General features: G+C 41.6%; 1 protein-coding gene across 1 annotated transcript in view; it reads right to left on the reverse strand.

Annotated features, from left to right (window-relative positions):
* Positions 1 to 17,159, reverse strand: part of map3k4 (mitogen-activated protein kinase kinase kinase 4) — a 174,450-nt gene that overhangs the window by 67,982 nt on the left and 89,309 nt on the right. Inside the window, exons 7-9 of the mRNA XM_048600947.1 lie at positions 15,854 to 15,970; positions 13,276 to 13,375; positions 13,074 to 13,157 (exon numbers count right to left, since the gene is read on the reverse strand). Of these exons, the coding sequence (XP_048456904.1) occupies positions 13,074 to 13,157; positions 13,276 to 13,375; positions 15,854 to 15,970 (301 nt within the window). The remainder of the gene's footprint in view (positions 1 to 13,073; positions 13,158 to 13,275; positions 13,376 to 15,853; positions 15,971 to 17,159) is intronic.

The raw sequence follows: 17,159 nt of genomic DNA on the forward strand, positions 1-17,159 counted from the left end.
TTCTATGACCTGCATGATTACCATTCTTTACTTGTATGGTGTATGCCATTGATAGAAGTGTTAAATCCCAGTGTACAGAATTTAGACTGGTATTACAGTCTATATGATATGGGATTCTGTATAATTCCCAGGTCACCACAAGTTACATTATCATAGTCTTGTACATCTGCTTAGAGTAGCTTGGCAAAACAACTGGAGACGCAATCTACTGCGTGGATGATCTGCAGGATCTTCCGTGCTCATGCAGATAAATTTTACAGATGTCCTGTGAGGCACACAGATTTAGTAAAGGAATACTATTACCTGTGATACACCCATCCAGGCTGTTTCTCTTTGTGTTCTTGAAAAAGGTAATTAGGTTTCAATATAAATAAAATATAAGAAGTAACACAAGGCAGAATTAAGTGAACGTGAGGGAAAGTTCGAGTGGAATGCCTGGCAGGGCAGGTCATGCTGGGATGCTCTTCAGAGGGTTGGTGCGGTCTCGATGGGCTAAATGGCCTGCTTCCACACCGTAGGGATTCTATTCTGATCTTAATAGGTGGGAAGTCACAAACCTTACTGGTGTCCTTGTGAATCACATGTCCAGGAACTGCTGCACAAACACAAAATTCAACTTTAGGTTTGACAGCCTGAGTGGCAGCTGGAGACATGGCACATCCAAAACACAGTTATGTGGACTGTACATTCAGAGAGGTGGTCAAGGGCCTGAAGGTCAGAAGAGAATGGGTGACAGTCAAGCAGTCCAAGAGAAACAAGTAGATAGTAGAGGAGTCACATGGGGTCCAACACGCTAATCTATTTTCCATTTTGGAAGCTGAAGGGCACTAGTTCCTCAAGGAAATGCAGTCAGAGTCACACTTGTGGCACCACATGCAGCTAAGCTATACTGGAGGGAAGGAAGAAGAAAGGAAGCCCAACAAAAATAGGTGATTCATTAGTTAGGGGAACAAATATGTTGGAAAGTGGCTACAGGACATACTTCTGGAAAGTGTGAAGTGCTAGAAGTTCAGATCCACTTTGGAACCAATAACTTGGGTCGGAAATGGAACACACAGTCCTGCAATCAGAGTTTAGGAAGCTACTTGGAATATTAGCAAACAAGATTACTTCTAATACTACATGCAGGTACAGGAGGAGGAGGAGGAGGACGACGACGACGACGACGAGACAGATGAGCGCACAGCTGTAAAGGTGATGGAGGATTGAGGGCTCTGGATTCCAGGGATACTGGGATTGGCTCTGGGTGGACAAGCCAGACAGGCATCTGAACAGAACTGCACCAGAGTTCCTTGCACGATATTTTCCTAGTTGGAGGATTTTCAACTAAATTGGTAGGAGTGTGGGATCCAAGAAAGATTTTGAGAGGGCAATACCAAAGTTCACGAAATACTTAAGAGACAGCTTACACTAGCATAGAGAATATTAAGTTAATAAGTTTAGTCAGAGTAAGGGTCAAAGTAATGGTTTAAAGCTTTACAGGGCACGAGGATCTGTTGACATGTATCCAAGGATACCAAAAGGAAGAGAGTGTGGAAATTGCAGGGGTATAGGCCATAATCTTTCAGTCTTCCCTGGACTTCGGGAAGTGCCAGAAAACTGGAGAACTGCAAACATCATGCCCTTGATCAAAAAAGATTGAGAGAATAAACCCAGTAAACACACAGCCCAGCATAACTTCAATGAGGGGGAAGCTTCTAGAAAGAATTATTTCAAATGGATCCAAGTGAATTAAAAAAAGCAGTCACATGGATAAAGGTCTCTTGACTAGGAAGAGCCAGCATGGATTGCTAAAGGGGAAATGGTAATGAACTAACTTGCTGGATTTGTTTTGGAGGTAACAGAAAGGACCGATGATGGAAATGCTATTGATTTAGTGTTTATGGACTTCCAGAAGACATCCAATACAGTGCCACACAGACATGAGAGAAAAGTTCTAGCTCATGGAATAAGGAGACAATAGTAACATGGATACAAAATTGACTGATTGATAGGAAAGAGAATAGAATGGTTAATGGATAGGTTTCAGGCTGGAGAAAGATTTGTAGTGGAACTTCCAAAGGATCGCGATCAAGACTCTCGCTTTTTCTGATTATTCATTAATGACGTAGTTATTGGTGTGCAGGACACAATTTCCAAGTTTGCAAATAATAGGCAATCTGGAAGCATTGTATATTGAGGAGGACAGTGTCAAACTTCTAAAAGACAAGTTGGTGGAGTGGGAGGAATAGGCAGCAGATTATGTTCAATGCAGAGACGTGTAATGTATTTTGATAGGAAGAACATGGACAGACAACACAAAATAAGAGGTGCAACTTTAATGGGGGTGCAGAAGTACACAGATCTTTGAAAATGGGAGGATAGGTGGAGAAAGGAGTTAATAAAGCATACACTAAATAGGATTTATTAATAGGGGCACAGAGCAAGGAGGTGATGTTGAACTTATAGAAGATATTTGTTAGACTTCAGCTAGATTGTGTACAGTTGTGTGCGCCACATTATGGGAAATGTGTTAATGCTCTGGACAGTGTGCAGAAGTAATTTACAAGGATGGTTTGAGATGAGAAATTTCTATTATGAGGATAGATTAGAGATGTTGGGTCTGTTCATCTTGGAGAAAGACAGCTAAGAGGTTCTCAAAACCATGAGAGGTCTGGATAGAGTAGATCCGGAGAAACAGTTCCCACTCCCAAAATGATTAAGAATGGGGACACAGATTTAAATTGATTTGTAAATATAGCAAATGTGATGGGAGATAAAGAAAACTTTCACACAAGGAGTGATTTTGGTCTGGAATGTACTGCCTGGAAGTATGATAGAACAAGGTTCCATTAAGACATTCCAGAGGATGGCAGATGATTACTTAGATAGGAACAATCTGTAAAGGTACAGGGAAAAGGCATGAAATGGCACCAAATTATAACACTCATTTGAAGACCTGGAGCAGGCACGATGGGCCGAATGGCCTCCTTCCGCACCATTCCCTTTTTGTGATACAGTGTGCACTAGCCTGCATGCTACCCTTCTCCCAGTTTGACCTGCAAATCAATGGAGTTACCGGAGTACGCTGCTGCTGTACATAACCTTCTAGACTGAACCACAGGTGAGAGCTACGTGACGTCTAGGCCCGAAACGTCAGCTTTCCTGCTCCTCTGATGCTGCTTGGCCTGTTTTGTTCATCCAGCTCTACACCTTGGTATCTCTGAATATAGAGGAGGTTCAGTGACCCATCTACCTACGAGGGAAGGACTTCGCAGAAGGGTCTTCTACTAGCACACCATTTTTTCTGTATCAACTATGGAAATCCTGCCTTTGACTGGTGTACATATTCTTTTACCTCATACAGAATTATCCCATTAGTTTTAAAATAACCATAGATAATAGAATGCTTCTGCACTATAACATCAGGAATGAGAAGTGCACGACTTAGCCTTTTGAGTCTGTTCCCCTTTTCAAGAAGATCTTCCACGTCTTGTTTGAGCACCCACAGCTCTCCATGTTTGAAAATAGCAAAATTTTGAATTGAATAATTTCTCATCTCAAGAACTCCCAATCCTTTGTATTGATACTGTGACCCAGTTCCAGATTTCCCAATTGGGAGGAAAAATGATCTTTCATGAAAGCTTTTGGAATGGTATATTTCAATTAGATCACTTCTCATTCTTCTAAAAACATTCTCGGGACCGGCTACATGAATCTTCATCACATTAAGGCAAATATTAGAAAACATGGGCAAGATGTAATAAGTTTGGCCTGGATACTGGATTGGGTGGTCCATCTAATGGGCTCACGTAACTTATAACAGCAAGGAACTGAGGCAGGAAATTGGTGAGCAGAAACAGGAGAGTGAGAAAACCTGCCAGTGGTACGCTGGCAGACCCACTAGATTTGTAGACTGGTTCTGGGACATTATGAGACACAGTTGGATGAGGTTGTGGGTTGTCAACATCCCATTAGTCACTACCAGAACAGATAACGCCCAGGACTGTGACAATAATGAGGATGTGCAGTTTGAACTAAGGAGCACTGCTGACACTCCAAGAAGAAAGGAATGCATGTCAGAAGGTGGGGCTGAAAGTGGCCACTCCAGGTTACAAAGCACAGAGAGCACGCATGACTTCAGCCAACAGAATTCCAGCAAAATATTAGGACTTAAAGACCAATTTAACTAACCAATTCTGGGACCAGGGCATACTCCCTCTCTGTTTGGAACCCAAGTTAAGCCTAAAAAGGAAAAAAATCTTATATAGATCTGCACTGCATTCTGTAAATATACATCTTCATCTTTTTGAGAGTGTTTTTATCTACATTGTTCTCAAATATTTTTAGCTGTTATACAGAATGAACAGGACACACGCTTAGCTACAAAAGTCATTACAGAGCTTTGTTTATCAATAGGATTCTTCTAGATGCTGGAACAGATCAACTATTTACAACTCTACAAACTACAGGCTAAAAGCATGAAGTTTCACATACATAAATGCAGCATTCAAATCTGATGTACACATTGAAGATGTGATGTGTAACTTTTAATCAGATACATATTCATACATATTAATGCAACAGACAGCATGTTTTAACTACGAAGATCATGCAGCTGATGGGCAAAACGAACCATTATATGTCTAAGTAATTAAGCCAAAAGACATCAATGCAGAACATTTCATAACACCAAACTAAGAGCCATAGAGTTAAAGATAGAGCTGTACAGCATGGAAACATACCCTTCAGTGTAACGTGTCTATGCCGACCAGATATCCTAAACTAATCTAGTCCCATTTGCCAGCATTTGGTCCATACTCCTCTGAATCCTTCCTATTCATATACCCATCCAGATGCCCGTTAAATGTTGTAAATGTACCAGCATCCACCGCTTCCTCTGGCAGCTCATTCCATACATGTACCCGTCTGCATGAGAAAGGTGCCCCTAAGGTCCATTTTTAATCTTTCCCCTCTCATCTTAAACCAATGGACTCTGGTTTTGGACTGCCCCACCCCAGGGAAAAGACCACTTTTTTTTCACCCTATCCATGCTCCTCAGATTTTATAAACTTCTAAGGTCACCCCTCAGCGTCCGACGCTCCAGGGAAAATAGCCCCAGCCTATTCAGCATCTCCCTGTAGCTCAAACCCTCCGACCCTGGCAACACCATTTTAAACCTTTTCTGAACACTTTCAAATCTCACAACATCCTTCCTATAGCAAGGGGACTAGAACTGCACACAGTATTCCAAAGTAGCCTAACCAATGTCCTGTACAGCAGCAACATGACCTCCCAACTCCTATACTCAATGCACTGACCAATAAAGGTAAGCATACCAAATGCCTTCTTCACTATTCTATCTACCTGCGGCTCCACTTTCAAGGAACTAAGAACCAGCACTCCAAGGTGTCTTTGCTCAGCAACTCTCTCCAGGACCTTGCCATTAAGTGTATAAGTCCCGCCCTAATCGCCTTTCCAAAATTCAGCACCTTACATTTATCTGAATTAACCTCCATCTGCCACTCCTTGGCCCATCTGATCAAGATCCCATTGTACTGTGAAGCAACCTTCTTTTCTGTCTACTACACCTCCAGTTTTGGTGTCATCTACAAACTTGCAACCATACCTCCAATGTTCATATATATATCATTTATATAAATGACAAAAAGTAATGGATCCAGCACTGATCCTTGTTGCACACTGCTGTTCACAGGCATCCAGTCTGAAAAACAACCCTCCAACACCACCCTCTGCCTTCTACTTTCGAGCCAGTTCTTTATCCAAATGTCTAATTTGTGATCTAACCTTGCTAACCAGTCTACCGTGAGGAACCTTATCAAATGCCTTACTGAAGTCCATATCGATCACATCCATCACTCTGCCTTTATCAATACTCTTTGTTACTTTGAAAACCTCAATCAAGTGAGTGAGACATGATTTCCCATGCACAAAACCATGTTGACTATCCTCAATGATTCCTTGCCTTTCCAAATACATGTAAAATCCTATCACTCAGGATTCCCTCCAACAACTTGCCCACTGTTGATGTCAGGCTCACCAGTCTATAGTTCCCTGACTTTTCCTTACAACCTTTCTTAAATAGTGGCACAATGTTAACCAACCTCCAGTCTTCCGGCACCTTTTCTGTGGCTATTGATGTTATAAATATCTCAGCAAGGGGCCCAGCAATCACCTCCCTAGCTTCCCACTGAGTCCTAGGGTACACTTGATCAGTACTTGTTTAGTATCTCCCCCATCTCCTGTGGTTCTGTACACAGGCGGCCTTGCTGATCTTTAAGGGACCCTATTCTCTCCCTAGTTACTATTTTGTCCTTAGTGTATTTGTAGAGTCCCTCTGTATTCTCCTTAACCCTATTTGCCAAAGCTATCTCACGTCCCCCTTTTGTCCTCCTGATTGCCTCCTTAAGAACCCTTAAGAATTCTAATTCAGCGGGAGAAGTCGTGAGAGCGCAAGGCAGGGGGCAGCCTGTAAGCTAAGGTTTTGGTATAAAAAATTTGCCTTGTGAATAGGCGGATTGAAGGCTAAACCAGAGCAAACACAGACATGGGGACTGCTGGGTAAGTGAACTAATACATTCGTGCAGTGGCTAAACCCAAAACACTACATGTGTAGAGTCTCCTACCCATGTTCCTCCTCTAACCAAAAAAAAAGACTGTGTGGAGGATCGGTAAGGTGAGCTATTTTTTTTTCTCTCTCTTGGCAATCTAGAGTACAGGGGATGGAAGCTAGGGCAGTTGCATGCTCCTCTCGTAGGATGTGGGAGGTAAGGGTCACGACTAGTGTCCCTGCTGACTTCACCTGCGAGAAGTGCATCCAATTCCACCTTCTCGTAGACCACGTTTGGGAACTGGAGCTGGAGCTGGATGAACTCCGGATCATTCGGGAGGCTGCGGGGGTGTTAGAAAGGAGTTATAGGGAGGTAGTCACACCCAAGTTACAGGATAAAAGGTAGCTTGGTGACTGTCAGGAGGGGGAAAGGGAATAGGCAGGCAGTGCAGGGAACCATTGTGGCCGTTCCCCTCAATAATAAGTATACCGCTTTGGATACTGTTGGGGGGGGGGAGGGAGACTCACCAGGGGAAAGCCATAGCGGCCAGGTCTCTGGCAACAAAGGGTATGGGGGAGAATAGGAGAGCGATAGTGACAGGAGATTCAACGGTTAGGGGAACAGACAGGAGATTCTGTGGTTGCGAACGAGACTCTCTGATGGTATATTGCTTCCCGGGTGCCAGGGTCAGGGATGTCTTGGGCTGAGCCTAAAGGACTCTTAAGGGGGAGGGTGAGCAACCAGAAGTCGTGGTACATATCGATACCAATGACATAACTAGGAAAAGGGATGAGGACCTGAAAAGTGAATATAGGGAGTTAGGATGGAAGTTATAAGCAGGATGAGCACAGTAGTAATCTCAGGATTACTACCAGTCCCACGGCTAGTGAGGCGAGGAATAGAGAGCGAGTGCACTGAAAATGTGGCTGCAGAGCTTGCGTAGGAGGGAGGGCTTCAGATATGTGGATCATTGGGATACCCTCTGGGGATCGTGGGACCTGTACAAGAAGGACGGGTTGCACCTGAACTGGAGGGGCACCAATATCCTGGGCAGGAGATTTGCTAGAGCTCTTCGGGAGGGTTTAAAGTGGTTTGGCAGGGGAATGGGAACCGGAGCTACGGATCAGAGGATGGGGTAGCTGGTGTACAGGCAGATACAGCATGCAGAGTCTGTGAGGAAGGACAGACAGTTGATAGAGCAAAGTTGCAGTCAGTGTGACGGATTGAAGTGTCAGGAATAAGGGTGAATGAACTTAGAGCATGGATCAGTATTTGGAGCTACGATGCTGTGGCCGTTTTGGAGACTTGATATCACAGGGGCAGGAATGGTTGTTGGATATTCCGGGGTTTAAATCTTTCAAAAGAAATAGGGAGGGAGGTAAAAGAGATGGGGGAGTGGCATTGCTAATCAGGGATGGTATCACAGCTGCAGAAAGGGAGGCTGTCAAGGAGGGTTTGTCTACTGAGTCAGCATGGATGGAAGTCAGAAACAGGAAAGGAGCAGTCACTGTACTGGGAGTTTTCTACAGACCACTCTCCCACCCCATAGCAACAAAGACACTGATGGAACACATGGACAGGCAGATTTTGGAAAGGTGCAGAAGGAATAGTATTGTTGTCATGGGTGACTTCAACTTCCCTAATATCGACTGGAACCTCCGAAGTGCAAATAGTTTGGATGGAGCAGATTTTGTCACGTGTCCAGGAAGGATTTCTGACTCAATACGTAGCTAGGACGACTAGAGGGGAGGTCATATTGGATTTGGCACTTGGCAATGAACCAGGCCAAGTGTCAGATCTCTCGGTGGAAGAGCATTTCGGTTTTAGTGATCACAACTCCCTGACCTTTACTACAGTCATGGAGAGGGATAGGAGCAGACGGTATGGGAAAGTATTTAATTGGGACAGGGGGAATTACCATGCTATTAGGCCGGAACTGTGGAGTATAAATTGGGAACAGATGTTCTCAGGGAAATGCACAACAGAAATGTGGAGGTTGTTTAGGGAGTACTTGCTACGAGTGCTGGATAGGTTTGTTCCACTGAAGCAAGGAAGGCATGGTAAGGTGACAGAACCTTGTATGACAAGACACGTGGAACGTCTAGTCAAGAGGAAGAAGGAAGCTTACTTAAGGTCGAGGAAGCAAGGATTGGACAGGGCTCTAAAGGGTTACAAAGTAGATAGGAAGGAACTAAAGAATGGCCTTAGGACAGCTAGAAGAGGGCATGAAAAAGCCTTGGCAGGTAGCATTAAGGAAAACCCCAAGGCGTTCTATAATTATGACAGGAACAAGAGGATGGCCAGAGTGAGGGTAGGGCCAATCAGGGATAGTGGAGGGAACTTGTGCCTGGAGTCGGAGAAGGTAGGGAAGGTCCTTAATGAATGCGTTGCTTCAGTATTCACCAGTGAGAGGGACCTTAACGTTTGTGAGGACAGCGTGAAACAAGCTGATATGCTTGAACAGGTTGATGTTAGGAAGGAGGGCGTGCTAGAAATTTTGAAAAACATAAGGATAGATAAGTCCCCTGGGCCAGACACAATATACCCAAGATTACTACGGGAACCGAGGGAAGAGACTGCTGCGCCTTTAGTGATGATCTTTATGTCCTCACTGTCCATTGGAGTAGTACCAGATGACTGGAGGGTGGCAAATGTTATTCCCTTGTTCAAGAAAGGGAATAGGGATAATCCTGGGAATTACAGACCAGTCAGTCAGTCTTATTTATGTGGTGGGCAAATTATTGGAGAGGATTCCGAGAGAATTATTCATGATTATTTGGAAAAGCACAGTTTGATTAGAAATAGTCAGCACAGCTTTGAGGGGGACAGGTCATGCCTCACAAGCCTTACTGAATTCTTTGAGGATATGACAAAATACATTGATGAAGGTAGAGCAGTGGATGTGGTGTATATGGATTTTATCAAGGCACTTGATAGGGTTCCCCATGATAGGCTCATTCAGAAAGTAAGGAGGCATGGGATTCAGGGAAATTTGGCTGTCTGGATATAGAATTGACTGTCCAAAAGAAGAAAGAGGGTGGTAGTAGATGGAAAGTATTCAGCCTTGAGCTTGGTGACCAGTTGTGTTCCGCTGGGATCTGTTCTGGGACCTCTGCTCTTTGTGATCTTAATAAATGACTTGGATGAGGAAGTGGAGGGGTGGGTTATAAGTTTGCCGATGACACAAAGGTTGGTGGAGTTGTGGAAAGTGTGGGGGTGCTGTTGTAGATTACAATGAAACATTGACAGGATGCAGAGCTGGGCAAAGAAGTGGCAGATGGAATTCAACCCAGAAAAGTGTGAAGCGATTCATTTTGGAAGGTTGAATTTGAAATTAGAATACAGGGTTAATGGCAGGATTCTTGGCGGTGTGGAAGAACAGAGGGATCTTGGGGTCCACATCCATAGATCCCTCAAAGTTGCTACCCAAGTTGATAGGGCTGTTAAGAAGGCATATGGCATGTTGGCTTTTGTTGGCAGAGGGATTAAGTTTAACAGTCGTGAGGTTATGTTGCAGCTCTATAAAACTCTGGTTAGACCTGTTATAGGAAGGATGTGGAAGTTTTAGAGAGGGTGCAGAGGAGATTTACCAGGATGCTGCCTGGATTGGAGAGCAGATCTTATGAGGAAAGGTTGAGGGAGCTTTCTCATTAGAGCGAAGAAGGATGAGAGGCGACTTGATAGAGGCGTACATGATGATGGGAGGCATAGACAGAGTGGATAGCCAGAGACTTTTTCCCAGGGCAGAAATGACTACCACGAGGGGGCATAATTTTAAGGTGATTGGAGGAAGGTATAGGGGAGATGTCAGAGGTAGGTTCTTTACACAGAGTGGTGGGTGCATGACATGCACTGCCAGCGGTGGTGGTACAGTCAGATACAGTAGGGACATTTAAGCAACTTTTGGATAGGCACATGGATGATAGTAAAAAGTAAAATGAAGGGTATGCAGGTTAGTTTGATCTTAGAGTAGGATAATAGGTCAGCACAACATTGTGGGCCAAAGGGCCTGTGTTGTGCTATACTGTTCTGTGTTCGAAGTATACTCCTATTGCATTTCATATTCTTTTGGGACTCACTCAATCTTCGATGTCTATACCTGACATATATTTCCTTCTTTTTCTTGACCAAAACCTCAATTTCTCTAGTCATCCAGCATTTTCTACACCTGCCAGACTTGCACTTCACCCTCACAGGACCACACTGTCTCTGGAGTCTTGTTAACTCATTTTTGAAGGCTTCCCATTTTCCAGTCATCCCTTTACCTGCGAACATCCGCTTCCAATCAACTTTTGAAAGTTCTTGCCTAATACTGTCAAAATTGGCCTTCCTCCAATTTAGAACTTTAACTTTTACATCCAGTCTATCCTTTTCCATTACTATTTTAAAACTAATAATGGTCATTGGCCCCAAACTGCTTCCCCAGTGATACTTCAGACACCTGCCCTCCCTTATTTCTCAAGAGTTGGTCTAGTTTTGCTACTTCTCCAGTAAGTACATCCACATACTGAATCAGAAAATATTCTTGTACACACTTAAACTCCCCTCCATCCAAGCCCTAAAGATTATGGGAGTCCCAGTCTATGTTAGAAAAAAGTTAAAATACCTTACCATAACCACCCCTTTATTCTTACAGATAACTGAGATTTCCTTGCAAATTTGTTTCTGAATTTCCTGCCTACTATTGAGGGGTCTATAGTACAATCCCAATAAGGTGATCATCATTTTCTTATTTCTCAGTTCCACCCAAATAACTTCTCAGGAACATCCTCCCTGAGTACAGCCGTAATGTTCTCACTAATCAAAAATGTCACTCCACTTCCTCCCTTGTGCCCCCCAACCCCCCATCCTTCCAATGGCATCTATACCCTGGAACATTAAGCTGCCAGTCCTGTCCATCCCTGAGCCATGTTTCTGTAATTGCTATGATATCCCAGCCCTGCCTCTGATTAGATAGCCCCCTTTCACAATCAATTGCTTGGAAGCTGATGTACCCCACATTACATTATAGCCAGTCTCAGTACCAGAAACCTGGCTGTCAATGTTACATTGGGAGGCGATAGTCCAGTGATAATACCACTAGGCCATTAATCCAGAGACCCAGATAATGTTCTGGGGACCCAGGTTCGAATCTCGCCACGGCAAATGGTGGAATTTGAATTCAATTAAATATCTGGAATTAAGGATCTAATGATGACTGTGAACCCATTGTCGATTGTAGGAAAAATCCATCTGGTTCACTGATGTCCTTTAGGGAAGGAAACTGCCATCCTTACCTGGTCTGGCATACACGTGACCCCAGACCCACAGCAAATGTGGTTGACTCTCAACTGCCCTCTGGGCAATTAGGGATGGGCAATAAATGCTGCCTAGCCAGGGACGCCCTCATCTTGTGAACGAATGAAGAAAAAAAAAATTCCCCTGAGAGTCCATCATCCCCTACATTTTCCAAAACAGCCACAGGAAACTCCTGCACTACTTGCCTTCCTCTCCTACCTTTCGTGGAGGTAATCCATCTACCTGACTGTATCTATAGTTTTTCTCCCTTCCTGCAACTACCATCCATCACACCCCTAGCTCCTGTAAATTCCTCAATGCTTCTCATTGTTGCTCCATCCAATCCATGCAATCCAATAGGATTCCCAATCAAACAAACATGCTTCCTGCAGACATAATCACCAGTAACATGGAAACATTCCCTCATTTCCCACATCTGACAGGAAGAGCACATCACTCTACTAAAGGCCATCTTTGCACCTTAACAATGTACAGACCCAGTACATTGCAGTCTTACTGCTCTAAGAGCATTGTTGCAGGCTAATTTAGCACGCAAGTTTCATACTTTTAAAATTTAAAGCAAGAGGCAGATCTCAAAAACACAAAAAAAATCCACTCTACTCACTATTGTAGATTTACAAAAAGCAAATAAGGTCACACTTTAAAACTAGATACTCAGTTATTCTCTTCCTCCTTTTTAAAGTGCCATTGTTTTGATTTTTCTTCCCCCCCCCCAAAGTTCTCAAACAATGCAACAGCTTATAAAACAGTAATTACTGCTCTTAGAATTTCAGAAAATCAATTCCAACACTGAAAATACCTCAAACAAAAAGGAACAGTTCTTACAGCCACAATTTTTCCCATATTCTCTTCTTTGAATACTACAATTTAAACGATTGCAGGTAATTCAAGTGTCAAAATTATTTTTCAAATTGTTCAACAAATAACTAGCATGATCAAACAGGAATATAAAACCTTGAAATTATAACAAAACCAACCTTGGCTTCATTAACTATACCGTAAACAAATACTGGATAATCAAATACTTCACTGGATTGACAACATTAAAACCAAGGCAGTTTGAGTTTAAGTTTTTGATATCTCAGCTAAATGCGGGAAACCAAGAATCTCTTCCTCTTTAGTTTGATACAAAATACCACCTTAAGTTAATGCTCCAGGACTGTAAATGCATCTCACAGTTTCAATATAGAAATTGACAGATAACATTCAAAATAAAAATAATACCTGGACATATTTTTTTCTTTTAAGAGCTTCTAAAACTTCTGACACAGGAGCTGACAAAGTAAATTCAGCTGCTATTTCAAGATCCTAAATAAAAGAAAAATGGAGTGTTATTTTTGGCACAATTCCTACTTTTTCTACAAAAAAAAACAATATTTTACCACACACACACACACACACACACACACACACACACGTATATTACCTTTCTTAGCATTTTAGCAAATCCTAGAGCTTTGGATGCTCTCTCCCGAGCTTCATGAAACAGCTCTTTTAATGCACGACTGGTCTCTATAACAGACCTTCTGTAAAGACAATGATATATGAAAAGAAAAATTACCAATTTGCAAACGGTTGCACACAAAATCAGTAGGAGAGGAAAGGGAACCATAATATCAATTTCCCACTCTCCACATCAAAGGGAAAAAAATTATGTAGTAACATCAGAAAGTCCCAAAATGCTTAAGCTAATTATGTTCCTTTGAAATTACAAATATAACTGCGTTACATTCTTCAATTGCTTGAATATACAAAAAAATTATGCAGCCTAGCTACATTACAAATTTACATTAACTTTTCATCTTTCTTCCTCCACTTTCTGAGCTCAATCCTAAGAAGAATCTGTTCTCCCTCTAAATTTACAATAATTAAGCACAAGATGACAAATTTTTCAGGACAGGACTTGTCTGGTTTCATTTCTTTGAGTCATCCAGCAATCCAACAGAACAGGAAAAATGATCATTGGGAATGCAGAGTTTGTCAGTCCAGCTATATGAACTGCAAATGGCAGCACAAAACTGGACACTTCCAAAAACAATGGTCGACAAATTAAGTCAAAAATTATTTCAAATTAGATTAGGCCACAGAGAAGAAAGGTGTGGGGGAAATTCCAAACACCTATGAGGGAAAAAAAGGAAATGAGTAAAGCAACTTGATGCAGCACCACAATTAGTGAGGTCTAATGATAACACAACACATCCTAATTCCTATATAATCTGCGTTTCAGTTCACGGAATGCCCAAAAATGATAGCTGCTGGTTATGTTCCTTCTGTTTTTTTAAAAAACTTTAGGATTTCTCGGTGGATGTATCAGTGCAATAAGTCATGTTTAGCAAGCACCATTTCTTGCACAAAGAATTACGGTGACAATCAATTTAGGACTATTAGTTAGCCATGCAGTAAGGCATATAAGCTACACATATTAATACACAAAACCCTTTTCTTTGTAGGCAGAAAGAATGTACACCCACTACACTCTTTTTAACCGAAAAAGATGATAGCTATACCCTGGATCATTTCTCAGAGCAATGTCCTGACCAATTATAATCAACCTGCTTGGTTTAAATTTAAACAAGCCTTGCTAACTGTGAATTAGCATAAATGGATGCGTTCCCCTTGATAATGCTTCTATCACAGTCCACCTGTAAAACTAAATCAGCACTATGCAAATAAAGGTTGGATTTCCCCTAAATTGGTAGTCTTGCAAATTTTCATGATTAAAAGACAAAAAGGTTTGATAATGTCATTTTTAAAAATATGAGCATTAATCATTACACTGGGGAGAACTCCCAGGTCTTTCTTCAGATATTTACTACTACTTCCACGTTTTTTAAAATCCAAAAGGTAATAGCTATGACAGTACAACCCTAGTCCTGCACTGCAATGGTAATCTCAGGGGTCTGAATGACAGATGTGAGCAGTACAAGTGAAGTGCAGCTCACACCCACAGCAAATGACAGTTAATGAATCCTTTCAAATAATTCTTAAAAGCTCAGTCTAACTTTATATCCCAGGGGCTCTTGTGGTGCAGTAGTAGTGTCCCTGTCTCCAGACTAAAAGGCTGGACTAAAGTCCCACTTACTCCATGAGGTATGTAATAATATCTCTGAACAAGTTGATTAGATATTATTGTTAGATATTTTCTAAATTTAAATATAATTATTTTTAAGATACTTCTCTATTGGGTGTCATCAAGCAAGATCATAAAACTGTGTTTAAGGGGAACTTTTGAAGGAAAAGCAGGAAAAAAAAAAAACTTGTTTTGGAACAAAAAGCATTTCAAGGTTAAATTAATCATTCTCTAGCCTTGCAGAAATCCCAAACTGAAGAGGAAGTTCAGGAAATGTAAAACTGTGAAGTCAATCTAAATACTGTCACTAACAAAACGCATCTGTGTAATAATGATAGTGCAGACGTTCTTGTGACACAGTGGTGACAACTATATCTCTGAGACAGAAGGCCCGAGTTAAAGTCCTACCTGGTGTAGAGCTTGTAATAACATTTCGGAACAGATTGAGTAGAAAATATCTACAATAGTTTGCTGACTCAAGGTGATGCAAGTTAAAATATCACAGAAAGTTGGCCCGGAAGCCCAACTTTACAATCAGAGGTATGCAATAAAATCTCTGATCAAGCTGATTAGAAGTATTACAGAAAGTGCAGTCAGAATACCCTACTCTGGCTCAGTTTACACAGCAGCATCAGTTAAAGCATCCCCTTTCTCTGTGCCAGTCTATCTTTATTCCCTCCTCCCCGATTCTGATCTGGTGGCTTTTTAAATATTGGTACCTCATCTGACTTTAGTGAAAATGGCTACAAAACAAGAACATAGTGAATTCCATTCGCTCATTATTATTCTAGTACAGTAATGTAAGTCACATTCAAATTCAATTTGAAAACTCAAGGTAACTCCTCAAATAAATTCTGATAAAAGAACTGACCTACTTGTATAAATCACAACACTGATCATGTTTGGGTAGTAGTTAAAGGCCCGGTACAAGTACCTGATTTCATCTGATGCAGTATTATCATCAGCGCTTGCCCAAAATTCATCACAACTTTCCTGAAGTCCAGAATCTAAGAACTCTCCAGTGGAGTTTAGTAGCATTCCAGCTATGTCACTAATTGGGGAAATACAAAGTTACAAGGTGTTTTCAAAATCATTCAACACTGAAACCTCCCAGTAGACTATAATGTACAGAGTCTTTCATAACTGCTCCTAATCCACAGCCAATCCCCGAAATATACAGAAAAATAAATCAATTTCATTTGAAAGAAAGATCTTTTGAAAAAATGAAGAAAAATAATTTTAGTGAAAAAATACAAAGCTTCACCATAACTATATAGTTAAAAAAGGCATCAGATGAGTTAAAATCAAAAACCGTTTGATTTGAAAACAAACAATATTTGACCACAACTTACACAATTTCAAAAACTAAACCAGCCAGAGAAAAATGGATCAACATTTAAAATTATGCAAATTATATTTACAACCATCTTCATAACAGAAGCATAATTAATACTTCTAGAACACCACAGTGCATGACTAGGCATTTAAGATGTAAAATTGGCCTAAAGTAGAGGCTTGCCAAAGCAACATTTTGGTAATATAAAACAAAGAACTGCAGGTGTTAGAGATCAAAAACAAAAAATAAATCACTGGACAAACTCAAATGAAACCCATCCCAACAAAACCGTTCTCTTTCTCCATTTCTGGGGCTAGCACCTAATTAATCTGAACCCTTTTCACCCACAATCTTTGAACCATGCACTTATCTCTCTAATTTTATTTTACCTTATGCTAATTTGTATGTGGCTCAGGCAGTAAGCCTGAAATCACCACCTAAGAGGTTCTGCTTTTTGATTTAGCCCCGAGCTGCTCGGAATCCCTCAGAAGATGCTTTTTGTTAGTCTCACCTACGTTGTAGTGCCTACATGGACCATGATAACCCCTCACCAAGTTCCTCTTCAGTCCAATAGAAATGTCTCTAACCTTGCACTAGGTAGGCAACACAGCTTTTGGGACAAGATGTAGAGCTGGATGAACACAGCACACCAGGCAGCATCTGAGGAGCAGGAAAGCTGACGTTTTGGGTGTGGATCCTTCTTCAGAAAATCAGCTTTTGGGATTCTGTCTTTGCTGCAGAAAGTAGTATCTATTTCCCCAGCCAAATTATTACTATCACATTTCAGCTGATAGAGCAAATTACTGAAAATGCTGGAATCTGAACTGAAAACAAAACATGCTGGAAATCACAGCAGGTCAGGCAGCATCCATGAACAGAAAGCAAGCTAATATTGTCTAAACAT

Source organism: Rhincodon typus, chromosome 9 (genome assembly GCF_021869965.1).
Source record: "Rhincodon typus isolate 14 chromosome 9, sRhiTyp1.1, whole genome shotgun sequence".
NCBI lineage: Eukaryota > Metazoa > Chordata > Chondrichthyes > Orectolobiformes > Rhincodontidae > Rhincodon > Rhincodon typus.